Source organism: Esox lucius, chromosome 19 (assembly GCF_011004845.1).
Source record: "Esox lucius isolate fEsoLuc1 chromosome 19, fEsoLuc1.pri, whole genome shotgun sequence".
Classification (NCBI taxonomy): Eukaryota; Metazoa; Chordata; class Actinopteri; order Esociformes; family Esocidae; genus Esox; species Esox lucius.
This window is the reverse complement of record NC_047587.1, coordinates 32,661,970-32,689,424: the sequence shown is the minus strand read 5'-3', so window position 1 is coordinate 32,689,424 and position 27,455 is coordinate 32,661,970. Positions and strand designations below refer to the sequence as shown.

At 40.2% G+C, this 27,455-nt stretch overlaps 3 protein-coding genes across 6 annotated transcripts; 1 reads left to right on the top strand and 2 right to left on the bottom strand.

Moving 5' to 3' along the window:
* Positions 1-3,020: 3,020 nt before the first annotated feature.
* Positions 3,021-10,543, bottom strand: LOC105028876 (cathepsin D). The gene is made up of 8 exons (XM_010901912.3): positions 9,775-10,543; positions 9,495-9,618; positions 9,217-9,335; positions 8,899-9,095; positions 8,528-8,650; positions 6,353-6,494; positions 4,677-4,775; positions 3,021-4,520 (listed from the first exon to the last, which is right to left on the bottom strand). Exons 1-8 carry the CDS (start codon positions 9,883-9,885, stop codon positions 4,374-4,376), a joined length of 1,062 nt encoding a protein of 353 aa, XP_010900214.2. The 5' UTR covers positions 9,886-10,543; the 3' UTR covers positions 3,021-4,373.
* A 6-nt stretch (positions 10,544-10,549) lies between these two features.
* Positions 10,550-16,598, bottom strand: LOC105028875 (cytosolic 5'-nucleotidase 1A). The gene is made up of 6 exons (XM_010901911.3): positions 16,367-16,598; positions 15,988-16,110; positions 15,717-15,846; positions 15,468-15,590; positions 12,488-12,657; positions 10,550-11,193 (listed from the first exon to the last, which is right to left on the bottom strand). Exons 1-6 carry the CDS (start codon positions 16,403-16,405, stop codon positions 10,918-10,920), a joined length of 861 nt encoding a protein of 286 aa, XP_010900213.1. The 5' UTR covers positions 16,406-16,598; the 3' UTR covers positions 10,550-10,917.
* A 1,505-nt stretch (positions 16,599-18,103) lies between these two features.
* syt8 (synaptotagmin VIII) lies at positions 18,104-24,431 on the top strand. 4 transcript variants are annotated; one of them, XM_010901915.3, is made up of 10 exons: positions 18,104-18,382; positions 18,860-18,992; positions 20,142-20,294; positions 20,789-20,958; positions 21,198-21,284; positions 21,499-21,666; positions 21,799-21,966; positions 22,143-22,260; positions 22,518-22,651; positions 23,317-24,431. In XM_010901915.3, the coding sequence occupies exons 3-10, from the start codon at positions 20,171-20,173 to the stop codon at positions 23,554-23,556; spliced, it is 1,209 nt and encodes a 402-aa protein (XP_010900217.1). In that variant the 5' UTR covers positions 18,104-18,382; positions 18,860-18,992; positions 20,142-20,170; the 3' UTR covers positions 23,557-24,431. The 4 variants fall into 4 exon arrangements, with proteins under 4 accessions (XP_010900217.1, XP_010900218.1, XP_010900219.1 ...); XM_010901916.3 differs by lacking the exon at positions 18,860-18,992; XM_010901917.4 differs by lacking the exons at positions 18,104-18,382; positions 20,142-20,294 and having other exon boundaries at positions 18,424-18,992.
* The last annotated feature ends 3,024 nt before the right edge of the window (positions 24,432-27,455 follow it).

Below are 27,455 nucleotides of genomic sequence, written 5' to 3'. Positions count from 1 at the left end.
ATTAAATGTTTCTAAAACGTTGACCTGATAACGAGGTGGATTACAGGCAGCAGCCCTTTTAGGATTGTTTGTGACTTGGTCTTAGTGACTTAGGAGTACTCTTGACTACTCCTAACATTTCACAGATTTAGGAGCTGGTTTTAGCGCTAAAACACTTTGTGAAATACTCTTAGACCAATACTTTTGGAATCCTAAAATTAGGACTGAAACACCAATTTTTTTTAAAGAATAACTTCTAAATCAGCAAGTTAGGAGCTACTTTTAGCCTTAAGATGTATTGTAAAACGGCCCCAGACTTCTATATTTAAGATATTCATCAAATCAACGACAGGAAGTCAGTCCTAGTACTATTGATGACAGCTTACTCATAAGTATCACATGGTATACAGTGTCAAAGGCTTAAGACAAATCTGCAAACATGGCAGCACAGCATTTGCTATTGTCTAAGGCATTAACAATATCATTCACAACATGTAGCAGTGGTGGTACTGTGTTCAGGGCTGAAACCAGATTGAATGCTGGAAAGAGTATTGCTAATCGTAAAAAAATATTGTAATTCTTTATATACCAATGCCTGGCCAGACAGGCAAGCATAGAAATGAACCATCACCTCCTGTGTAGAGTGGCAAAAAAAAGCCTGGTTTCCAAGCTTTAGGAATCTTTCCCACAACTAGTGTTTTATTGAAGATGTGTACAAGCAATGACAGAAGGAGCACACTTCAGTAAATATGGATCCAGATCAGTCAGCCTACCTATTCCTTAAAATGTATTGCAGAAAAGGCAGATAGGCCCTCACTTTCTACAACTTTATGGAAAATAAAAACCGGGTTATTGTTTTCTTCTTTCCCAGAGGACGGAGGGGATGAGGAAATACATCGTTCAGAATTATATTGGCCATTTTTTCTCTCAAAAAGAAAACCAGCAGAGATGAAGTGCTTTTTAAAAGTATCACAAAATTCAGTTCGGTCACTGACGATCCCAGCATCCAATATAATTTGCTTCAGTAGGGTTGCTGAGTGTTTACCATGCTGAAGTGAGTTAACGGTTTTCCAGAATTTAGAGGGTCACCGGCAGACTCCATAATAGCATTTAGAAAATATCTCGATTTTGTCTTTTTTACTCCTCTGGTCCATTATTTCTCACTTGAATAAAAAGCAACCAATCAAATGTTTTCCTCACCAAGGCCCATGCCTGATTCTTTTGAAGTTAGAAGCTTTTTAAGTCAGAGGAGAACCAAGGATTAGTTAGATGTTTTACCATAAGTTTCTTTAGCAGGGCATGTTTATCAGTCATTGAGGTAAAAATGTAAAAGAAAGAGAACACAAACACTGGTTCCATTATGCAATTCGTGGATAAAAGCTCTGAATGACAAAGGTCACAAATAAAGTCTTGCTCTGAAAGGTGTTTATTGTGTCTCTTTAAAATTATACAGGGGTCAAGTTTTTTTGCCTAGTGTCTCTGATAAATGCAATAGGGCAGTGGTCACTGATATCATTTGCAAACAACCCAATAGCTATACACTGCCTGCACAATTATTAGAAAAATTGTATTCCTCAAGATACATTTTATTGTTGAACAAACACAATGCTCTCAGTCAATACAAAATAACATTAAACCTCAAACCTGAATGGAGTAAGGGTTAAAGGAAAAATGTGTTTTGATCTTTCTCAGGGGAATACATAAATGAGCACAATTATTAGGCAAACATTAGTGTGCACAATTATCAGGCAACTAAATTATAAACAAATTTCTCCAACACTCTTGTTTATTCTAAATTTTATTAGTAAGTGCAACAAATAAGTAACACAAAATGAAAATTAAATAACATTTCTGGCCTTTCAAAAATATTCAGTGACCGATTTAGCCACCCTTCTTTTCGATAACTGCCATGAGCCTTCCAACCATGCAGTCTGTCAGTTCCTTGATCTGTTCACGATCAACTTTTGTTGAAGCAGCAACCACAGCCTCCCAAATGCTGTTTGAAGAGGTGTATTGTCTTCCCTGACTGTAAATCTAATGTTTGAGAAGGCTCCACAAGTTCTCAATAGGATTTAAGTCAGGTAAGGAAGTGGGCCAGGTCATTATTCGGGCATCATTGAGGCCCTTGCTTGCTAGCCAATTCTTGGATGCATGTGATGGAGCTTTGTCCTGTATAAAGAATGCCTTCTTGAATGGTGAGGACGTCTTCCTGTACCACTGCTTGAAGACAGTATCTTCCAGAAACCGGCAGTAGGTATGGGAGTTGAGTTTCAGTCCATCTTCAATCCGAAAAGGTCCAACTATCGCATCCTTAATGATAGCAGCCCATACCAGTACACCTCCTCCACCTTGCTGGCACCTGACTCCAAGTGGTGCCCTGTGTCCATTAGTGATACAGCCACAGACCCATCCATCGGGTCCATCAAGAGTCATTCTCATTTCATCTGTCCATAAAACCTTTGAAAAATCTATCTTGAGGTATTTCTTTGCCTAATCTATACACTTCACCGTGTGAATCTTATTCAGTGGTGGTCTTCTTTCAGCCTTCTGGACCTTGGCCATGTCTCTGAGCACTTGACACCTTGTACTTCTGGACACTCCAGGTGGGTTGCAGTTCTGGAATATGATGGCGCTGGAGGATAATTGGTTCCTGGTAGCTTCACATTTAATCTTCTCAAGTCTTTTGCAGTTAATTTGCATCTTTTCTTTTCCATACATTTTTTGCACCCAGTTGACTATTCGCATCAAAATGTTTGAGTGTCTGGTGGTCACATCTCAATAGTTTAGCTATTTCAAGAGTGTTGGATCCGTCTGAAAGGCATTTTACAATTTATAATTTTTTTGTGTCTGTTAAATTTCATTTTACCTGAGTAAATCATTTTACCTGGGGTCATAAAGCTGCCTAATAATTATGCACACCTTGATATAAGGTATTATTCACTGTTGCCACACCCTCCCTCATGAATCAATACAATGAGCATTCAAGTTTATATGGTTTGGAGTTAGAAAATGTGCATAGAAATAATGATACGATCAGAATACTCACTTGCCTAATACTTGTGCATGCAGTGTATATTTGTGAGGTGTATTTTTTTTATTAAGATTTAGTTTGATACAAATGTCTTTCAGATTAAGCAATGCCAGCATTAGCCAGTGCAGATTGAGATCTCAGATAATCACTAATTCAGAGTTAGCATAACTATACATTAACTCAAACAATTTGCATAGAGCAGATACCGGAGCTGAGGGTGGGCCATAAACTCCCGCTAGCGTTCATAGTGCATTATGACCAAGGACCACTTTCAGAACTAAGCAAACTGTTTTGGGACAGAGGTTGAGATGGAAACAGTTACATCCACGTTGCATTTAACATACATGGCAATTCCTGAGTCTAGGACAGAGACACAAAACCAGGATTCAGATATGATCAGTATGTCAGCATGTGATTGTGAGACCTGTATTTCAATAAAATTCAAATGAATAATTGCAAGGCCACTGTTTCAAGAGCTCATATCAGATGGGCAATTCAAGGTGATATTAAATGAGCAACGCTTCCTCGTGTAGCTACTAACAGGCCTGAGTTGGATAGAAACCAGATTACTTCTAACAATACCCCTTCTAACAAGCGTCAACATCAAGATTCAACATGTTAACAGCTTGTAAAGTCAGGTACTGTAGTCTTTTTCAGAAATAATTATTTTCACCCGTCTTATCTGAAAAGGTGCTCACATACTCTAAGATCTTCTTAAATGTTTTGGGGCCAGGGATCCATTTTATCAAAGATTCTTCAGGGACAACGCTCATAATCAGAACACCACTCGCGTGAGATAAAAAGAATAGCACAGGAAATTAGTTCACCTATGACTTTGGTTGAGCATGTCTGAATGAACCATTGATTGATTTTTTTGGTGGATTATCAATTGTACCAAAGCAGAGGTAAAAAAAGATTTACAGCAAATTCCATTCAATACTATACATTTGGTCATAGGGTTAAAAGAAAAGTTGTATCTGTAACCATAATTTCCAGCCATTTTATACGTGCTATGACGTGCAATGTCAGTGATACCTGGGATAATGACAAACAAAATCAAAGGAGGCAGGGCCTCTGGGCACATTTCACCACTTCCTCTTTAAGTAGACAACCACACCCAATTTCATAAATCTTTACAAAAAAGTCAAAAGGATGTAATCATTGCAACGGGAGCGTGAAGGTGCAAAATCTTTAGACACAAATTATATTTCTCTGAGCAAATTGTATTATGGCCATGAACCCCTATCCCCCGTAATTCTAAACCCCTGATTCTATATTATAGCCCAGTATTTCTATTCTTTATTTTAAACAGTCATTTTGCTCATCTCACCTGCAAATTTCTGCAGGTGACAGTAAACTGCATCTATATGGCTTTGGCAAATCCCACCCTATCGCTGTCCCGGTCAAACACGGTGTAGTAAGCAGCAATGAAGACATCTCCCAAAATCCACTCGGTGATGCTTGTGGCGAGAAATCCCAAAAGGCAGATCTTCTTGCCCTTACTAGTCCACTGAACACACAGACATTTAGGAAGTTAAGATAATCAGTCCACAGATCTCATTTTGACTGCATGACTAGTGATGCTATACTTCCCTCAGCTGTTCAAAGTGAACAGTACACACAATTTGCTCTAACAAACATCTTACGGGCTCAGTAACAAACTTACCCTAAGAATGTACTGTTCTCCAGTCAGAGGGTAGACCTTTCCACTGATGGTGAAGGAGACCATGGGAAGGGATGATACTTTCTCACAAGCAACCACATACTGTTAAACAAGAGTAAAAGATTGCAACCATTTAACAACAGGCATCAGCTAATCTCCACCTAACAGTTTATACATTTCAATGGCCACAGCCTCTCTGGCGGGTTAGAAAAGGTATACTCGAGGACCAATTCAGCAGTTATTAATCGTTGTATAATGTTTGAGGAGCAAGGACGATGAACACATTAACAATAGATTCTGAGTATTCTGTCATGGACTCATCTCTTTCACCGGTCTCACCCTGTTTCGAAAACATAAATTACAATAAGATTTTACGCGTTTATACAGTATCTCACAAAAGTGAGTACACCCCTCACATTTTAGCAAATATTTGATGATATCTTTTCATGTGAAAACACTGAAGAAATGACACTTTGCTACAATGCAAAGTAGTGAGTGTACAGCTTGTATAACAGTGTACATTTGCTGTCCCCTCAAAATAACTCAACACACACACAACCGCTGGCAACAAAAGTGAGTAAAGTGAAAATGTCCAAATTGGGCCCAATTAGCCATTTTCCCTCCCCGGTTTCATGTGACTCTTTAGTGTTACAAGGTCTCAGGTGTGAATGGGGAGCAGGTGTGTTAAATTTGGTGTTATCGCTCTCACACTCCCTCATACTGGTCACTGGAAGTTCAACATGGCACCTCATGGCGATCTGAAGATCGGGAAAAAAGAATTGTTGCTCTACATAAACATGGCCTAGGCTATAACAAGATTGCCAAGACCCTGAAATTGAGCTGCAGCACGGTTGCCAAGGCCATACAGCGGTTCAACAGGACAGGTTCCTCTCAGAACAGGCCTCGCCATGGTCGACCAAAGAAGTTGAGTGCACGAGCTCAGCGTCATATCCAGAGGTTGTCTTTGAGAAACAGACGTATGAGCGCTGCCAGCATTGCTGCAGAGGTTGAAGGGGTGGGGGGTCAGTGCTCAGACCATACTGGGCCGCAGGGCAGTATTCCAACATTATAACCCCAAACACACCTCCAAGACGACCACTGCCTTGCTAAAGAAGCTGAGGGTAATGGTGATGGACTGGCCCAGCACGTCTCCAGACATAAACCCTATTAAGCATCTGTGGGGCATCCTCAAACGGAAAGTGGAGGAGCGCAAGGTCTCTAACATCCACCAGCTCCATGATGTCATCATGGAGGAGTGGAAGAGGACTTCAGTGGCAACCTGTGAAGCTCTGGTGAACTCCATGCCCAAGAGGGTTAAGGCAGTGATAGAAAATAATGGTGGCCACACAAAATATTGACACTTTGGGGCCCAATTTGGTACTCACTTTTGTTGCCAGCCGTTTAGACATTAACGTCTGTGCGTTGTGTTATTTTGAGGGGACAGCAAATGTACACTGTTATACAAGCTGTACACTCACTAATGGACATTGTAGCAAAGTGTCATTTCTTCAGTGTTGTCACATGAAAAGATAGTCTAATATAAAAACAATTTGTGAGGTGTACTCACTTTTGTGAGATACTGTATATGTGTTTAGATATCCATTCTGGACTTCTGGTTTAGTGAAAGTTCTTACAAGTGTAATATATGATTATTTATTTTTCCAGTTGTTATAACCCACCTTTCCACCGCTCCAGGGCACAGCTCCAACAGCCCTCTGCAGAGCACTGATCTCATTGGTGGGGCCCAAGATCAGGGAGGTGCCAGTGTCCACAGCCGCTTCACAGCCACTTGTACACAGTGTGACATCTCTGACGCTAACCCTACCAGAGACACCCAGATAAGGACATGAAGTGCTAGAGCAGTTGTTTATTTTTCCTAAGGATTTTGTGTACTATACATGTACAGTGAGGGAAATAATTATTTGATCCCCTGCTAATTTTGTTCGTTTGCCCACTAACAAATAAATGATTGGTCTAAAATTTTAATGGTAAGTTTATTTGAACAGTGAGAGACAGAATAACACTGGACAAGCTCTATACCCTCTACAGCAGAGGTGTCAAACCGGTTCCACGGAGGGCCGAGTGTCTGCAGGTTTTCACTCTCACTTTGTACTTGATTGATTACTTAGGTCACTAATTGGTTCGTTTCTACCCTCACCTGGTTGTGTAGGTCTGAACTGGGAACCAATTTATAGGAAAAACCCAAAACCTGCAGACACTCGGCCCTCTGTGGAACCGGTTTGACACCCCAGCTCTACAGAGTGATGGAGGGTTCATGGAAGTTTGCCCAACCAATCCACATGTGTTTTGTGGATTTGGAGAAGGGATTCGACTGTGTCCCTCGCGGCATCCTAAGGAGGGTGCTTCGGGAGTATGGGGTCCTGGGTCCTTTGCTAAGGGCTGTCAGGTCCCTGTACAACCAAAGCAGGAGCTTGGTTCGCATTGCCGGCAGTAAGTCAGACTTGTTCCCGGTGCATGTTGGACTCCGGCAGGGCTGCCCTTTGTCGCCGGTTCTGTTCGTAATTTCTATGGACAGAATTTCTAGGTGCAGCCAGGGGCCGGAGGGTGTCAGGTTTGGAGACCACACGATTTCGTCTCTGCTCTTTGCGGATGATGTTGTCGTGTTGGCCCCTTCAAACCAGGACCTTCAGCATGCACTGGGACGGTTTGCAGCAGAGTGTGAAGCGGTTGGGATGAAAATCAGTACCTCCAAATCCGAGGCCATGGTCCTCAGTCGGAAAAGGGTGGCTTGCCCACTTCAGGTTGGTGGAGAGTTCTTGCCCCAAGTGGAGGAGTTTAAGTATCTAGGGGTCTTGTTCACAAGTGAGGGAAGGATGGAACGGGAGATTGACAGACGGATCGGTGCAGCTTCTGTAGTAATGCGGTTGATGTATCGGTCTGTCATGGTGAATCTACGTTCCTACTCACACCTATGGTCATGAGCATTGGGTCATGACCGAAAGGACAAGATCCCGGATACAGGCGGCCGAAAAGAGCTTTCTCCGCAGGGTGGCTGGGCGATCCCTTAGAGATATGAGAAGCTCGGTCACCCGGGAGGAGCTCAGAGTAGAGCAGCTGCTCCTCCACATCGAGAGGGGTCAGCTGAGGTGGCTTGGGCGTCTGTTCCGGATGCCTCCTGAACGCCTTCTCGGGAAGGTGTTCCGGGCCCGTCCCACCGGGAGGAGACCCCGGGGAAGACCTAGGACACGCTGGAGGGACTATGTCTCCCGGCTGGCCTGGGAACGCCTCGGTGTCCCCCGGAAGAGCTGGAGGAAGTGTCTGGGGAGAGGGAAGTCTGGGCATCTCTGCTTAGACTGCTGCCCCCGCGACCCGGCCCCGGATAAGCGGAAGAAAATTATGATGATGATGATTTGCATTTTAATGCGTTTTTCTGGATTTTTTCACTGTTCAAATAAACCTACCATTAGAATTATAGACTGATCATTTCTTTGTCAGTGGGCAATTATACAAAATCAGCAGGGCATCAAATATTTTTTCCCTCACTGTACTATACATCATTCAACTGATCTTATGAATGAAACATATTTGCTTCTTTGGATTGTATTTTGCCATTTGCGGTAGTGTTTTGCATGTTGGGTATTGAGGACCCGATGTTCAGATAGATGTATAGTGTATAGATAATTTATATTGTGTCTAGATTTCCTTGCACAGGTCTCATCTGAAAAAGTATTATTTGGACTCAGCATGACCCCTCCTAAAACAACAGCAGAACTGGAACAGGGCAGACGGTTGGTTATTCTGGGGCCGCTTATTTGGAACTCTCTGGATAAATACCTACTATTACATCAATGGCAATGAAATAAGAATCACAGACCCAGGCTAGCTGCACTGACCTGTCCACATGGATGTTCCACAGTTCCTTTCTGGTCACATTAACATAGTGGAAGTCCCCAGTGTAATAGGCAGGGTCAGTCCCTCCCAACACCAGCTGTCCCCCAAGCTGGTTTGGAGAGATCCTATGCCAGCAGCACCAATACAACAGTGACAATCAGAAGACAACATTATCTATAATACATATCATAATAATGACGTATTTTGAAATGCTACAGTACAATTTCATATGCATTTTAAAAGTGCCATGCTAACATGCAGGTCAGTCTGGTCTCCCTTTAGGAAAAGGTTTTATGACCTTAAATGGACTTCATGGATGAACAAAGGTTAAAAAATTATTTTATTAAAAAAGATTCACGTTTACACCACTCACTTGTGGTTCAGGTAGAAGGAGAAAACATTGTTCTCCAACAGCTTTTCTTTCATTATGTTGTCAAAGACAGGTGTCATGCCAACATCGGTTGGGTAAGACATTCCCAAAACCCCATCAAACTTAGCACCAACGAAGTTTGCACCATTCATCTTGACAGCCTCACCAAACACCTGACCTTTTATGGATATACTTCCAATCTGGCAGGAGAGATCATACTGTGAACTAGTTCAAGTTCATTTATTTATTTACTGCAGATGATCAGCAAAGACTACATAAAATGAAATTAGTAGCAACAATTCACCTCCTTTCTGAACTTACACTGCATGTATCCTGACTGAGATAGCCAGCAACATTTCCCATTCCATAGTACACTGAGAATTGTTTTCCATTCTTGATGTAAGTGCTGGACATTGTTTCATTGTATTTCCGGTGAATCACTGCAACACAATTTTATACATCTCATAATTATGCTCAGACATATCAACATTTTCATCTATATTCTTATGACAAACAGCAGACACAAAAACCACAATTCTCGTATTTGTAACCTTGAGTTTTATTTATTTCACACCCCTTTTAAATGGTATGAAACTTACAACATGAGACTTCAGTGATGGAGCATTTTTTTGAAGGCACCCAGAGATAATTGGATCCAGTGTCAAAAGACACCCGGAGAATTTGAGGTGGGCTTCCCAGACCAATATCTCCGTAGAACTGAGCCTGGACACAATCATATTCAGCGTGAAGATATATCAAAAATAAACCCATGCATATTGGGTAATATATAATGGAGTACGACTTCAGGTAATATGCATAAGACCAGTTAACAGTGGAAAGTATGAATTTTACTCTTCATAAGGCGGCCCAGATCCTTACATCATCATAGTTCTTCAGGATCACTTTGCTGCGCCCAGTGGCACCATCATCATCAAAGGTGTCGTAGTGGGAATCAAGAAGGTAATTTATATCCCTTTCTTGGTCAAACATAGTTTCTCTGAAGGACTTGAACTTTGTTAGGGGAATACTATATTAGAAACAAACACAGAAGTTATTCAGTGCCGCTAGGAACTTTGTCAAGGCTCCCTTAAAAATGCATGAACTGAAAAGCTCTCCAGTCTTGTTAGTATATTTAATTCATTGAACAGATGCACATAAATGAGTGCATTCACCATCATACTTTTCATACTGGTCCTCAGTGGGAATTAAACCCACAACCCCACATTGTAAACCAGTATAATTTCACCCTCATCTGCAGTAATCTCCTTATAACACAGCATAATTGATATATAATTACAGCAGCATTTAGACAATGTCAAGTTTGAAATCATATGTAAATAAATCCACTACTCTTTTCTGAAGAAACTAACACATATATTCCCAACTGAGTGACTGTGATATCCGTATGGACAACCTTGAGCTCAGTATTGCTGTGTATCTTACCGTACGATTGACTCGGACATCCATGCACAAGCTGCCAAGACACACAGGTATAAAATCTTCATTTTGTGATTTTTCTTTGGTTGTCGTCAAAGCAAGTTCAAGAGGTATGTTTAACTGTAGAGTAAGGATCCCTACACTTTATACATGACACTGTTTACTCGTTGCTGTGTGCTTGTTACGGAAGAGTCACGCAACACACTGCAGACCTGAGGCTAATTTACAGGTTCAAATATTGGAACTAGGCTAATAATCATTAGCATAGGCTATGCTCAGCACAGCAAAGGCTAAGGAACACTCAGAATGCATTTTGTCCTTCAGCTCTTGGAGTTCATAACATTTCTGCTGTTTTGGGTGAGAGAAGCCATTGTGTAACTAAGATCAAAGCTGTATTTATATCACTGAACCATCTGCTTAAGAGGATGGTTCAGTGATAAACTGATATGATAACATACTCTAAAAAATGCCAGGGTTTGAAATGAAAATGGAGGCAAAAAGCTTGCAATAGAAAAAAAAGTAACTAGAAATATTGTCCAGAAAATACCCAAACATTCCATTAATGTTCTCCCCGTTGGTCTGCATTCATAAAGACATGACGCCGACCCCCTCCATGTAACACAGGCCGTCGAGGCAGAGTACGTGAGGTCGCACCACGTTGAGGATGAGACTACGGGGAGCTCCGGCCAGGCAGAAGGCCTGATCCACCAACAGTCCCCACCCTCGTAGGGTCTTCAGGGCCTGAGCACACACGTCCCTGGAGCTCCACGTGGTCAACAGGCTGGTGCACAGAGGGCTGCCCTCCAACCCAAACCTCCGGCGCATCTCTCCAATCAACACTGCAAACTCTTTCACAGAATCCTGGTGGAAAGCAGCAAAGGATTCAATAAGAAATCTAGTAAAACAAGAAAAGGAAAGCCCAGTTCTGCCAGCACGTGGTCAGATGGGATAAATGTTGTTGCTCAGGCTGGATTCGATCCGCGGTTTACTATGTGACAGACTGTGTCTTTAACCACTACACTATTTAAACAGCGGGTGTTGTTGCATGTGATAGATATGTAGAAATGTGGTGTCTGTTTACTTCTGCATTTTTAAACCAATTAGTCGAAACTACGTGGATCTTGAAACTAGTTCCCTGCATTTGCTGACATCCAAACCAACAACAGATATAACAGGGTCGCTACACTACATTCAACATGTTAAATTAGAAAGAGATTACTGTAGATGTCTAGCTAATAGCTATACAGTAATGAAAATAATGACTCCATTCCAATGTGAACTACGCTATGTAAATAGAAATCGAGAGGAATGTGTTCCTTGTTGGTGCAGTTCGTCCATCGCAATATAACCATAAACAGCATTACTTTACTATAATGTAGCTACTGAAACTAGTAGCCAGCAAAGTTTTAGTCTGGCTATACAGTACCTATAATGAAAACAATGACTCCAATGACTCCATGGCTAGTTTGTTTCTTTAGAAAACAATGACCGTTGAATAGCCACCATTGCACTATGTAAATTGAGAGTAATATGTTCCTTGTCAATGCACTTTGTCCATCGCAATATGACCGTAAACAGTTTGATTTTAGGCTTACTCTAATGTAGCTACTGACGCTTGTAGGCAGCCATGTTTTAGTCTACCCTGAACAAACCCATGGTGAGGATTGAACAGTCCTAGACTCTAACCACTATTCTATTTAACAATGGCTAGTCAGTCAGTCATCCACTCAGTCACTCGTCACCTCACTCAGTCATCCACTCAGTCACTCGTCACCTCACTCACTCACCCACCCACCCACCCACCCACCCTCACCTAGAGCCATTTGCTCTTCTTGGCCAGCTTTGTTTACGCGCTCCGATAAAAAGATGTACATGTAAGGAATTTAGTAGTTTTATCTAGACTGACTTACAGCAGGGACTTTTAAGGGCATTTTGCTGGACTCAAACCCACAATCCTGGCGTTGCAAGAGCCATGCTACTAAGGGACACATTCATGACCCATACACTATGTGTTATATCAACAGAAACACAGTTTTGTACACACTGCTAAAATAAAGGTGCTTTCCGGTTCTAATTCTATGAAGGCCACATTACTGAACCATTGAAACCACTTGGTTCTAGAAGGGTAGGATGTGTTTTATTGTAGTGGCTGTACCTTGGCCGTTCTTAAGCCGTGGAGCTGGTTCTCAGTGAAACCCTGTTCCCTTAAGCCATCCAGTGTCTCCTCTGAAGATCCAATCACATCTCCTGAGAACACCACTTTGAGCTGATCTACTGTCTCACCATCTGGGTCTTTGTGACGGTACAGTAGGGCTGCTGAAACACCTGACAATTCAAAGACACGAACGTGGTATATTCAAAACCAGTTGTATTGGTTGTGTGTGTGCTGGTTTGACTATCATGGTAGGGAACGAACAGAAATTACAAGTATTTTTTTATTATAGCAAAAAAGGTGATTTGAGCTTTTGTATGAGAAAAATATTCTGAGCATAGCAGTGAAGTTCAGAATCAAATATACTATTATAATAGGCTTAGAAAACATGTTTAAATTTAGGACAAACAAGATTCTAAATGGGAATAATGTTGGGGTACAAGAACTACTTTTTGGGAGTCTCTTTCAAGAGCTTCCAGGCCAAGAAAGGGAGCTGCAAGTCATTATTTCAGAATTACAAACATAAAAAACACAATCATAATTCATCATCTTAAAAAATTTACTGGTAAAGGAATCAGTCCTTCATTATATTATAAACGCAACACTTTTGTTTTTGCCCCCATTTATCATGAGATTAACTCAAAGATAAGACTTTCTCTATGTACACAAAGGCCTATTTCTCTCAAATATTTTTCACAAATCTGTTTCAATTTGTGTTAGTGAGCACTTCTCCTATGCTGAGAAAATCCATCCACCTCACAGGTGCGGCATATCAAGATGCTGATTAGACAGCATGATTTTTGCACAGGTGTGCCTTAGGCTGACCACAATAAAAGGCCACTATAAAATGTGCAGTTTCACTGTGTTCAGATGGCTGTGTTCAGAATAAACCAATCACATTCAAACTCATGTTAAATAGAAGTCATTACACACCTGCCATCATGTAAAGTGACTCTGATTAATCTCAAAAAGTTCAGCTGTTTTAGTAGGATTTTCCTGACATTTCCTCAGTTGCATCTCAGAGCAAAAGCCATGGTCCGCAGAGAGCTTCTAAAGCATCAGAGGGCTCTCATTGTTGAAAGATATCAGTCAGTCAAAAGAATTTCCAAAGCTTTAGATATACCATGGAACACAATGAAGACAGTCATCATAAAGTGGAGAAAATATGGCACAACAGAGACATTACCAAGAACTGGACGTCCCGCCAAAATTGATGAAAAGACAAGAAGAAAACTGGTCAGGGAGGCTTCCAAGAGGCCTACAGCAACATTAAAGGAACTGCAGGAATTTCTGGCAAGTCCTGGCTGTGTGCTACATGTGACAACAATCTCCTGTATTCTTCATATGAATGGGCTATGGGGTAGGGTGGCAAGACGGAAGCCTTTTCTTACAAAGAAAAACATCCAAGCCTGGCTGAAGTTTGAAAAAAGGTTGAACTTTTGCATGTGATACATATGTTTAGCGCAAAATAAACACTGCACATCACCCAAAGAACATCATACCCACAGTGAAGCATGGTGGCGGCAGCATCATCATGCTTTGGGGCTGTTTTTCTTCAGCTGGAACCGGGGCCTTAAACAGGGTGGAGGGAATTATGAACAGTTCCAAATACAAGGCAATTTTGGCACAAAATCTTCAGACGTCTGTTAGAAAGCTGAAGATGAAGTTCACCTTTTCAGCATGACAACAACCCAAAGCACCCATCCACAATCCACAAAAGCATAGCTTCACCAGAAGAAGATGAACATTTTGGAATGGCCAAGCTAGAGCCCAGACCTGAATCCAATTTCACTTCTGTGGGGTGATCTGAAGAGGGCTGTGCATTGGAGATTTGGAGCGCTTTTGCAAAGAGGAGTGGGCCAATATTGCCTCGTCAAGATGTGCCATGCTAATAGACTCCTACCCAAAAAGACTGAGTGCTGTAATAAAATCAAAAGGTGCTTCAACAAAGTATTAGTTTAAGGGTGTGCACACTTATGCATCCATGTTATGTGAGTTTTTTATTTTTCCCCGTCAAAGATTTCAGTTTGTTTTTCAATTGAATTGTTCACGTTATAAGTGAATGTCTCATTCTTTTACATCACAAGAACCTGGCATTTTAACAGGGGTGTGTAGACTTTTTATATCCACTGTATTTATGCATTTGGTTGAATTTTGGAATAATTTAATAGACATGCACTTGGTTGTGGCTAACCATCCATCAGGAAAGGTAATGTTTACAGGCTCCCACCTGAACCCAATTCTAACCACATTTCAGTACAATACATTGAAAAGCTTAAGTGTGATTCAGTATTGGATCAAATGCCTGCACATCCAGCAGCTCTCCAGATAAGGGTTAGTATGTGTTTGATACAATAGCCTAACGTAGCAGTTATGGTACTTAGAACCGTAATCAAGAAAACAATATAAGATGGTAGAACTATGGGACCAGCAACCGTCTATTTAAATTTACATAGGCTACACTATATAGATGCTGCCAGTTATTGTGGTAAGTTTTGGGCTGACATTTAAGGGCTGTTACTACTTGAATTTTTTTAATTCGAAGTAAAGCACTGTCCATAGTTAACAATAAAACACAGTATGTCGTAATGCACTGATTTTTAAACAAAAAAGTGTGTATTAAAAGCAAAATTTGAACACATTCTAAGATATTATTTAATGGCGATTAATTACAGAAGATTATGAGAATATAAGGATAACTTTTTATAAATTTCTGTGATGTCGTTATTTTACATTTTATTCAAAAGCATTTCTGTGTTATACATTTATATTTGTAATATAAAATAGTTGTGAAGAGCCCAAAACGTATAGTGTTTATAAGTACATCAACTCCCCACCCCCCAAATGGGCCATGCAACTCCAGGGATGAAAATGAGTCCCACTTCGGCACAGTACAGTATATTATTTATATGAATAATGAATAAGAGGGGACCAAGTATTGAGCCCTGGGGCAGAATGAATGCAAGACTACGAAACATCATACCTTTCTGTAAGGCCTTGCATACATCAATAGTATCTGTTGACAGGAACAATTTCACATTGTTTGATTCCAGGCTCTGAATGGATTCTTCCTTTTTGCAGAAGTAAAACCGACCAATATCAAGTCCTGTTTTGGGAAACACAAGAATACAGTTTCCGGCCCAATGATGACCTAAACAAAATATGGTAAGAAGAACATCTCTTGAAAACAGTCATCTACATTTGTCCCAACCTAAAACAAACCTTTCCATACCATAATGTTTGGCACTGCCGATGATCTTAGAGTGTTTTTCTTCACTGTCATTGGACATCAAAATCACATCAAACAATAACGTCTCATCGGAGTTCATGGTCAGTAGTCTTTCATTTACTACCTGGACGGCCTGAAGTAAAGGAAATCATGCAAAACCACCAATAATAGTCAGGCCACCACATTGAGTCAAAACTTGTGTGCAGTGGTCACTTAGAAATACTACTACATGTGCATGCATAGTGGTTACTTAATTAAAACAATGAATGTCCACCTTGATGAAAGAGAAAGCATCTCCTTTTCTTAACGGTTCGGTTGTTCCATAGACCTCCTCAGCTTCTGAGTTAAAAATTGCGTCTGATGACACTGCAACAACCACTGCCCGAGTTGCATCTCTCTACAGACAGAAACACGGTCTTACGGTCTTGAATTTGTTTTTGGTTAATGTTACTATAGATAGTTTTGTTTATTTATTACGAATAGCTTAGAGTATTGCTGCAGGATATGTTGACGTCCTTGGTTGTTTTCGAGAGAATCGAAACCTGTCATGGGTAAATAACTGACTCACGGATCTACAAACAAAAGTGTTTACAGTACTTACGACGAAAGGTAAACAGTCAGCAATCGCCTGCAGTGTCATACAAAGGTCTTACCTGCTTGACCTCAGGGTTTCGCACCATTGAAACCTTCATTCTTGACCATGCGGAAGTTTGGAATAGCGCCGAAAATCTTCAAACTTTCTAAGGTTATGACGTTATACGTACGTACCATGTGTCAACTGACTGCAAGAACATCCATTTGTTCTTAAATATAAATGTATATTCACAAGCTGTAAAGAAAACCTTCGAGGCTATATCAGCGTCAGCGTCTTGTGAGCAACATTAAAGAAACACTTCCAGGTCATGAAAATTAGGAAATTTTCAAAATATAAGAGACCAACGTATTACTTCAAAACGAACATAAATTGAGTTTATTAATCTTTTAAGAAAATGTACCTCTCAAAACATTGACAATAATTCATATATGAATTGATGGAGAAAAATGATGGGTGGAGTAAAATGCCAGCAACAATTGCAAATACCTCATGCCCTTTGATTCTTTTTGCATATAACGCTATCCACTCTCCTGAACATTTCCTACAATACATTCACTTCGGCGTATAGAATGTATTTAATATCCATTGAGTTACATTGTGGCCAATAGTATGGGTGGAGAAAATGCCAGCAACAATTGCATATACACAGTGCCCTTTGATTTGTTTTGCTAATAATTACTCTATCCACTCTCCTGAACATTTCCTACAATACATTTTTACAATATACACTAAGCAAAGTGTCAAAATAGATTCAAAATATTATTAAAATCTCGTTTTACCACTGACTTTTATTATGAAGGCAAAATCCGAAAACCGGAAGTCTTATTGTTGCTGCGGAATCTCTAATGTTGCCAGCACGACGCTACTCTGTCCGTGAGTTGTCAGGAAACCTACCTACTATTCTTTAGTCTTTTCATACTCACAATATATATTTATTCAATACTGCCACCCGCTGTAGTGGAGTAGTACTAACTGGTGAGTCTGAATCTTTTTGGTGAGCCGCCCACCTGCCGCCCATTTGGCTCCCAAACTGCTCTCCGTTTTAAATGCATGAATATAACCCCAGAGTATTGGAAAGAGCGCAATTTTAACATTTTAATTTGTTACATCTCACCTGACCTAATTATTACATCACCAGTAGTTTTTTTTTACTGATGTTACTATATTGGAAACATTTGCGTGAAACAAAAAGATGTGCTCTTACCACTATTCTACAGTGTCATTAACTCAATGTTTATAGATTGCACATTTAAGAAAAACCTTGAGGAAACTTTCAGAATAAATACGAAGTAGACAGGTTCTAATTTTATAGAACAGTGCATCAATCTAATTTCATAGAACAGTGCATCAATCAATAAATAAGGTTAACAATATTAATATTGGATATTAGATACTATCTAAAATGTGGTTACTGAGATGATAGTCGTTGGAAGGGTGGTTGTTGACTCATGGAACAACCACTTCTGTAGTTGTGTAACATAACCGGTTTTATGTCACTTTAGGTCACTTCCTGTAAATGTGTTTGTTTTTGTACTGTCTTTTGCTCAATGATTGTATTTGATAGTGTACACATCAGGTCTTAACCAAACTGTTCAATCCCAGGCAGTTTCCTCCAAAGCACCTGGCACCCTTTAAAAAGATGTGCAAACAACTATAGAACATAATGAATAAAAAAAACATTCCTGTATAATCTTCTCAATTTATATTTTATTATTGAAAATTATACTTATTTTAAACAAAATGTCTAGTTATGTACTCAACAAAAGACAGGTGTCCATATTTTTTGGAGCCATTATTGCTCCAGCACCAGAGGTTTTTTTCTAAAACACACACACACAATGTGATGTCTTTCTGTATGTACATGAGGTGTGGTAGTCACTGCCTCAATGACCAATACATCACTACCACTAATAGTATCTTTACAAGTACAATTGTTATTCTGATCATAGCTACCAACCAATCTAGAAGCAAACAACAAAATACAGGATATAGATTATTGAAATCAAGCAATGGATTGGAATTAATAGAAATTTACATTTCTCTTATGTGCTTCTGCTATTATTGGGCCAAAAAGGTAAGTCAATTTGTATACCAGTGCAATATTTCAAATAGCTGTTTTTTTTTTAATCCAATACCTATTTTAAAAAACAAGGATGTGTCATTCTGGACATTTACTTCTTATATGTATAGTGAGCCATGCATCAACTCTAAATAGGTTACTAATGTATAAACACTATGGTTGAATTTTGAGCACAAGCAATTCCCCAAGTATAGAAATATGTGTGTATACCAGAAAACTGAGGTCATTGTACTGTGTAGTAATAATAATAAGCATCAGTAAAATCCTGTGGGTTACAGTAGATTAGGGTTCACAGCTTCGACCTAATTAACAATATTCACAGCTTTTACCTAATTTGCCCTTTATTTGTTTTATGAATTATATTATATTGCATATTGGTATATGCAGAATAATAACTAGTTTTCCTCCCTGCGAGACCATGTCTTCTCACTGACCAAACACTGCATAAAAAATGTTTATGGGCCGATCCAGACAAATCTTCAGGACTTCCTTCCCCTCATTTGTTGTTGCCCTCTCTGATGGGAGAAATGCATGGATGAAGGATATAGTAATACATTCTTGGAACAGGCTACAGTAATCAGGACACAACATTGGTACTGAAACAGTGAGTGTTATCTGTCTTTATATATGTTATCCTGTATGTAACAGCAGATTTTCTTTGACCATCGGTGTCTCTATTTTTTGTCTGTGGTATAGTTGTGAGTGGCGTTTATAATGTGAAAATGACTGTACATCTTAATATACAAGCTCTAGTACTTTGTTTTTCAATTACCTTTGTTGTCAAGTTTAAATACTGTCATACAGTATTAGCAGCTACTATACTCCTTGTATTGGGCTATAGGGCAAGTGTGAAATAAGTGTGTATTTATTTGTCAGGCTTTTTCCGGACTGCTGACACATTCCAATTAAAACTAATACCCGTATACGCTGTATTTTCTACATGTAAAGATTAATGTGTATAAGAAATATTCACTAAATGTTAAAAGACTAAAATGTAAAGTAAACAAATTCCCTGGGCTATGGACATTTTGTTTCCTCCTTGAGGAAGGAATGTTATCAGGGTATACAGCACACCCTCTTTTAATGGGCTACTGCCTGTGTTGAGCTGTCACCACTCAACCCTGCAATTGTTTGACAATGGTGGTGGCTAAATATCCACTCTCTTCTGTCATGGTAACCACAATTTTGTAAGCAGAGGAATGCTTAGTGCGAAAGAAAGCATGGGTGTGGGGTATAACTTTAGTTCAAAACTTTACTTTAAAAACAAACATTAAACCTATGATCTCCAAACAATATGGTGCAGCCTGAAAATAACCAGTGCTGTATCTTACCAGAAGAGGCAGCCGTGGAGCATAATTTCTGTGTTAAAGAATGGTTTGCTGTCAACCAAAGAGAAGGTTAAAGGACTCATCTCTATGGAGGGCATGGATATGGACCTTAAAGGAATTTGCCATTTTAGTGTAATCAGGTGGGTGAATCTAGCAAACTTAATTCTTCCTGATGACTCAGTTTGACATTACTCCAGTCGGACAATCAGGAAGAAAAAGGTTGGAAATCCCACCCACTTGACTGCATTAAAATGTAAAATACCTTCAAAGGCAATATTCAGGCTAAAACTGCATTTTAGCCACCAGACGCCTCTTATCTTCCCAATGGAGTCAGCAGACAGTAACAACCTGAGATAATTCATAATAATAATTACCCCAATTGCATTTTCTCATTAAATGTGTTTGCTGTCTGCTCTTAATTTTAGGTATTGGCTATTTACCCCATACGTACACCATGCATACTAAAACCCCATTATCTAAAGGCAGCGTAACCCATAGCACTTCTAAGGGCAAAGCTACTACCAGACCCGCTAATGCTGCCATTGGGTTTATAGACCAGCTGCTGAACAAGATTCCCTGTGAGTAACCCACTAACCGCCCCTCGCCCCACCGTCCCGCTGCTTCTTCCTCCCTCTGACCTCTCCACTTCCCTCACTCTCCTGACTGGGCACCCTTATGCCCCCCGTCTGTCCCACTTTTATCAGACCTAGCAAGGGGAGATTCCCCTGCTTGCCTGGGCACCTGTTCCGTGTGTGATCTAATTCCACTTTGTGTGCACATTTCTTAGATCTGCATTTCCACTAGTTATATAAGTTTCCATCTTAATGCTGTTGGCTGCGCTCTTGCTGCATGCTTTAGATGTGTGCCATAGACAACTTGACACTGACCCATGACTCGGCAGCTAGGTGTTGCTGTCCTCAAATCAAGGCAAGGCAAATGTCTTTTCAAATACCTCTCCATTTCTACTTGTTCCCAGTTTATCTGTCCTTAATCCTGCTGGCTGCGCTCTAGCCCCATGCTTCAGTGGTATCTCCTAATGACACGAGCGTCTGTCTCTTTTTGTCTCGCGCAGTGCCAAGATGGGCTATTTACACCATCTTTGCCGCCATCATCTTGATTTTTTTGATATGTATTATTTGCATCTGTGCGAAATGCTGCTGCAAGAGCAAGAAAAAGAAAAAGAAGAAATCGGACGACCAGATCAATCTACAAGGGGTGAATGGCTCCACAACTACAGCCCTAGTAAGTGGCAATAATATAGTCCTGGTCTTGGTGGGGTAGCTCAGAGCCTCTGCAACTAGGGTAGCTTCTTCCTATCCATTTCTTCACTCTTGGATTGGTCGCAGTCGTGGAGGAGTGAAGTAAAGGTGCAGCGTTAGCTCCTTATGTATGTCAAGATAGGCCTCTACATGAGGGATTGGTTGGCTGACCAGTGCATGGGATTGGCTAGTTCAAGCTATGACAGTGTTCTTGTTGGGCAGGTCCAACCTGGCTCGCGAGATGGAGACTACGGTTCAGCTAAGAACCGGGGAAGACTACTCTACTCTCTGGAATACAAGGCACCAGAGGTTAGGGTTTGCTTCATTTATTTTTTCATTCAAAATATTATTTCCACCACAGGTTATCTAAACAGACTTCCTGTTTCATCACAAATGAATAAATTAGCATACAAATCGTGAGATAAATGTATTTTTTTAAACGTCCAGACTGACTTTCTAAGAATGTTTTACCATTCCTCCAGCTAATGTAATTGACTATAGTGCAATCTCTCATCCCCTGCAGCTGACAGTGGGAATTAAACAGGCTGCAGCGCTCACAGCAATGGACCTGGGAGGCACCTCTGACCCCTATGTTAAAGTTTACCTCACCCCCAACAAGTCAAAAACATTTGAGACACAGGTCTACAGGAAAACCCTCAACCCGATTTTTAATGAACAATTCAAATTTGAGGTATTTGAGGGTTATTATTAATACGTAATGATACCATATCATAATTTCACCCATTGTGGAGGTTTTGAGCCATGCCAAGGTTCTATGTAATATACACAGTGTAAGTGCGCATGTGTCTCTGCACCACTCCAGATTGAGAAAGCTGACCTCAGTGAGTCCACCATAGTCATGAAGGTGTTCGACTTCAATAGATTTTCCAAACACGATGTCATCGGAGAACTGAGGCTGCAGCTTGATTCCATCGACTGGAATCATGTGATCGAGGAATGGAAAGACCTGAGTGAACCCTCTAAGTTTGAGGTTAGGATAGGACTTATAAATAGAACAGGAATCTTCAATTGTTATTCTAGCTTACCTTTGGTTTTTGAAAACCACAAAGTTCTAAAATCCTACTTCCCTGTGACATTCTCTTTGCCTACATTTTGTATTTCCATCTGATTCTTCAGGTTGGTTGTTACTATCTGCTGTGATTACAGGATGAAATTCTGGGGGAGATCTGCTTATCTTTGCGCTACGTCCCCACCAGCAGCAAACTGACTGTTGTCATCCTGGAAGCCAAGAACCTAAAGAGTATGGATCCAGGAGGCTCATCAGGTAGGTCCAAACCTGGCTGTCTGACAGGAAGACTAAGAGGTTGTTTTGGTAATGTGGGTAGCTATGAATAGCCAAGAAACCAAATCTGTTTAGTGCTGACATTCCACTTCTTGTTTTTGGAGTCATATGTCAAACCTGAGGTCATGGAGCTATAAAATAGTTCTGGATTCAAGGCTGTTTTGATTATTACAAAAAACACTGCATTATTGGTGGGTGCTCACAATACCTGCTATTACTTACCTTTATGTACACTGTAGATCCCTATGCCAAACTGCAGCTGGTATTGGACAGGAAGAAATGGAAGAGGAAGAAGACGTCTGTTAAAAAGTGCACACTGAATCCTTACTTCAACGAGTCATTTACGTTTGATGTATCATTTGATCAAATCCAAGTAAGTATGAGCATATCTCAGAATCTGGCTAAAATGTGGACTTTTTTTTCTCTCCGGTCATTCATGAAATCAGCTTCCTATATTATAGAGCTCCAAAAACAAGGCAGATCCTTTACTGTTTAAAGGGGACATATGTAATATTTTATTGGTCATTCTATCAACCTAAATAACCATAATCTTGTGGTCAATTCTATTAGTATAAATGACCAGAAGACATCACAGTCAGCAGACTTAGAAGCAAGCAAATGTTTCAGATATTTTGTTCTACAAAATGTTTCCAAGTGCCTGAGAGTTTCCCCATTGCAACTCCCATGCTGGTCCATCTATCAGTTTGCATAGATTTGTAGTCCCCTCATAGTCACTTTAGAACCTGGCATTGTTAACACCCCCACCCTAAACACACTCATTTTCCATGTGGATTAACTAATACTATTCTGGGATTCTTCAGTAAGGGCATGGGAGGAGTCATTGTTTAAAAATGAGTCCTCTAAACATTAAGACACTTTAAAGGCATGTTTTGTTTTTTTGTTGCTAAAATCTCTTTAATAAAAAGCTGACATGACCTGTACTATATGGGCCAGTTTCCAGGGCTCAGGTGAAACCCATTCTTTGTCTCCGAAACCAGCCCATAAGTATAGTTGTCTGCCTCTGCTCCCTCACTGCAGAGAGTTCAGCTGGTGATTTCTGTGTGGGACCATGACAAGTTGACCAGGAACGACGCCATTGGGAAGATCTTCCTGGGTTGTGATGCAACAGGGAACCAGCTGAGGCACTGGGCAGACATGCTGTCCAATCCCCGTAGGCCTGTGGCTCAGTGGCACCACCTGCTCTCCAGTGAACAGGTGGACTCCACCCTTCAACTGAAACACACAGTCAGGATCCCCATCATAAATAAGAACTTTTGAGAATGCTCGCTTGTTGTAGCCATATCCAGTGTGGGAAATGTCCACCTGAAATATTCCATGTTGGCTTGACGTAACCAAGCTTCCTCCACCTACTTCACAAAGCAAACTGTACTTTAAATCACAAAAATATACCAATACGAATGCTAGACAAGAATGCTGCCAATTTAATTTACAATTCCTGAGATGAATCCTGTATAAGAGTGTTTCAATTAGAAACAGAAAATGCGTAACTATTTTCTTTGTTATTGTTTAATCATGTTGATTTAAGATGGTGTAAATTTCAATGTCAATAACATTTCTTGATTATAGAACAAAATGTCATAGTATCTGCTTTCAGGGGTGTCCTGGGGCTTGGCCCCCTGGGGATTATTTGTTTTGTAAAAGCAGTTGCTGATGGCTAGGATTACATTTAAATACATTTGAATTACATGACAGGTGTATTGATGATGTATTAAGGTTGAAAAGTATACAATTAGGCTTGAATTACTACAACTACAAAGCAAGACACATGGGGCAAAAGGCATTTGAAATGAAATACAAAACTTTTCAGGGCATAGCTTGTAAGGGTTTTTTTGAGAACACAGTATTGTTCTTCCTGACACAAGCAGTGTTATTAATGTTCCACATGTTCGTTTTTGTAAAATAGCTAACCATTTTAACAGATATATGAGAAATGTATGCACTTCATAGCAGCCGTCCCAAGTCTAAAATTAGCCTTTTTTAATACATGTAGATAACTGAAATATACCATTGAAATAATGATTTTGTGGCCATATAAAGATTTTGTAATTTAAAAGACATGTCCTGCAAACCTACATAGTGTAATGTTTTATTTCAGTATATATTTTAAGTTTGCAATAAACCTAGTATATACAGTGCCATCAGAAAGTATTCAAACTTCTTCTCTATCTCCACATTTTGGTGTGTCATAGACAATGTATAATTGTTTTTTTACTAAAAGAATGAAATATCTCAAAATATCCAGACCATTTAGGACCGTTTCTCCTCATCTTCAGATTCAAGATCAATATCAGATTAGATTGGGAGTGACAGTGAGCTACAATTTTGAGGTCTCCACACAGATGTTCAATGTGGTTTGGCCCCACAAGGTCATTCACAGACCTGGCCAGCATTGTCTTGTCTTTGTGCTTCAGGCTGTTGAAAGATGACTCTTCACCTCAGTCCTGTGTACTCTGGATAAGGTTTTCTTCAAGGACCTCTCTGTACTTTGTTCACACTTAATCCTGACCAGTCTCCCCATCTCTGCCACGACTAGTCTCTCAGTCCCAGCCACTGAGAACCATCTGTCTGACACTGATGCTCCCACCACACATCAATATAGAGATTGTTCAGTTGTGCTCAAAAGTTTGCATACCCTTGGAGAATTGATAATATATGTACCATTTATAAAGAAAACATGAGTGAGCAGGCAAAACACATTTCTTTTAATTATTATGGGATTCACATTCAACTGTATGTCATAATAGAATGGCACAATCATAAAACAAAACCCAGAGTGGCTCGATGATATTAAGGCCAGGAGACCTTCACCTTTTTCTGTTGTAACCACTGGAGGGTTAACTTGGCATTGTGCTTTTTTCCAGAGCAGCCTGTATTTCTCCTGAGGTTAACTGTGGGTTTTTCTTTGTATCCCGAACAATTCTTCTGGCAGTTTTGGCTGAAATCTTTCTTGGCCTACCTGACCTTGGCTTGGTATCTAGAGATCCCCACATTTTCCACTTCTTAATAAGTGATAGAACAGTACTAACTGGCATTTGCAAGGCTTTGGATATCTTTTTATATCCTTTTCAATCTTTATAAAGTTCCATTACCTTGTTACATAATCTTATTTTGACAGTTATTTTCTGCACCCCATGGCTCAGTATCTAGCCTGCTCAGTACATCCATGTGAGAGCGAACAAACTAATTTACTATTTATACACAGACTGCAATAAAACAATTCACAGGTGTGGGAAATTCACCTTTAATTGCCATTTTAACCTGTGTGTGTCACCTTTTGTGTCTGTAACAAGGCCACACATTCAAGGGAAAGTAAACTTTTGATAAGGGCCATTTGGGTGATTTCTGTTATCATTATGATTTAAAAAGGAGCCAAACAACTATGTGATAATAAATGGCTTCATACGATCATGTTTTTTCAGCATTATCGGTCATATTTTCTAAATCAATGCCAAAAATTCACAATTTCTGCCAGGGTATGCAAACTTATGAGCACAACTGTATTTGCCAAATAATGACTGATAGCCAGACATAGTGCTTGAAATTCAGGCCTAATAGTTAGATTTTTGGTCCCATCACACCAGATAATGTTTTTCCTCATGCTCTCAGAATCCTTCAGACAGCATGTCTTATTCCATCTAGCCATCAGCTCCCCAAATGCTTCAATACAGGTTTTCCATATAACCAAAACATATGTTATATTTTCATGGTGGATTCTCAGCTGTGATTTATATATAAGGATATAATTTATTATAGTACATTGCTGACATGTTTCAGATTCGTAATCAAACGTCAGTCAGAAAAAAAAAAATCCTTCAACAGTGGAGAAGCATCTTTCAATAGGTGTTGTTGGTTGTTACCACTTTCTTCCATGTGGGCATCCAAACTTCCCCATTGTGAATACATTAGCAACTTGCATCAAGTCAAAGCAGAATTTCCTTTACCCTACCAATGTCAGTGTGTGTGCCTGGAGATGGCAAGTATAGGATGGATAACACCACTGAAGGCTTCCTCCATTTCCATGTAAACTGGGTGAGAGGTCCTATTGGTGATGAAATAATCACTTGATTCTATATGGGGACTGGGATGGATCGGCCAATTCGCCTTATTCACCTACCGCACTTCCTTTAAACCAAAACGAGGCTGAGGGGTACGGAAGTAACATTGACTTCTGTCTTAACGTTACCTACAATGCCGCCGCATTGTTGTGTTCCCAAATGTACTTCTTCAAAGAGAAAGAAATCTTATACAGGTCTAACCTGCCATCGTTTCCCCAAAGATCCTGTACTTTGCCGTGAATTGATTCATAAAATAAGAAGAGATCGCGGTCGCCCATTTCAAGGTAAGATATTAACATTAGTTTACGATACTAACGCATTGAGCAAAAAGACAGCTTTCACACTGACTTGTCTCGCTCCTCTTGACTGTGGTAAAATCATTTATTGTTAACACTCAAAATAACAGTCAGTCTGGTGTGGTTAATATATCTTAACAATGCTTAGCCCTCAGCTTGTAATGTTGTCACGTCCTGTTGTTTTATCTAGCTAACAAGCTAACTTTTAAAGTAACGTTAAATAATGTTGATTTCAGAAAAAAAAGCTATGATCGTCCGTGCATTACTTTCCAAGTCGTGCACATATCCCTCGATCCAGTTGCTGTATCCTTTCAGAAAAACAGCCCGGGGAATCATGCAGTCCTTATTGGCCAATTTTTCGACATAGTCCACTGTTATTTCGGGAAGACATGAAAGATTTGATGGCCACACAGGTATCGCCATGATGACAGACGCCCGCTGCTGCGCTCTGTCAATTAACTTTTGGTTTAGAGCAGGGGTGTCAAACCGGTTCCACGGAGGGCCGAGTGTCTGCAGGTCTTTGGGTTTTCCTTTAAATTGGTTCCCAGGTCAGACCTGAACAACCAGGTGGGGGTAGAAATTAACCAATTAGTGAACTAATTAATCAATCGGGTACAAGGTGAGAGCGAAAACCTGCAGACACTCGGCCCTCCGTGGAACCGGTTTGACACCTGTGGTTTAGAGTGTACCCCCTAGCCTCGTTTTGGATTTCAAGATGGAGGCGCGGTGAATAAGGTCAATGATCAGAGCATTCTCTTATGTTGTTGCCATATTTCCGCCCTCTAGTGGTCAGAATAAAGGAACA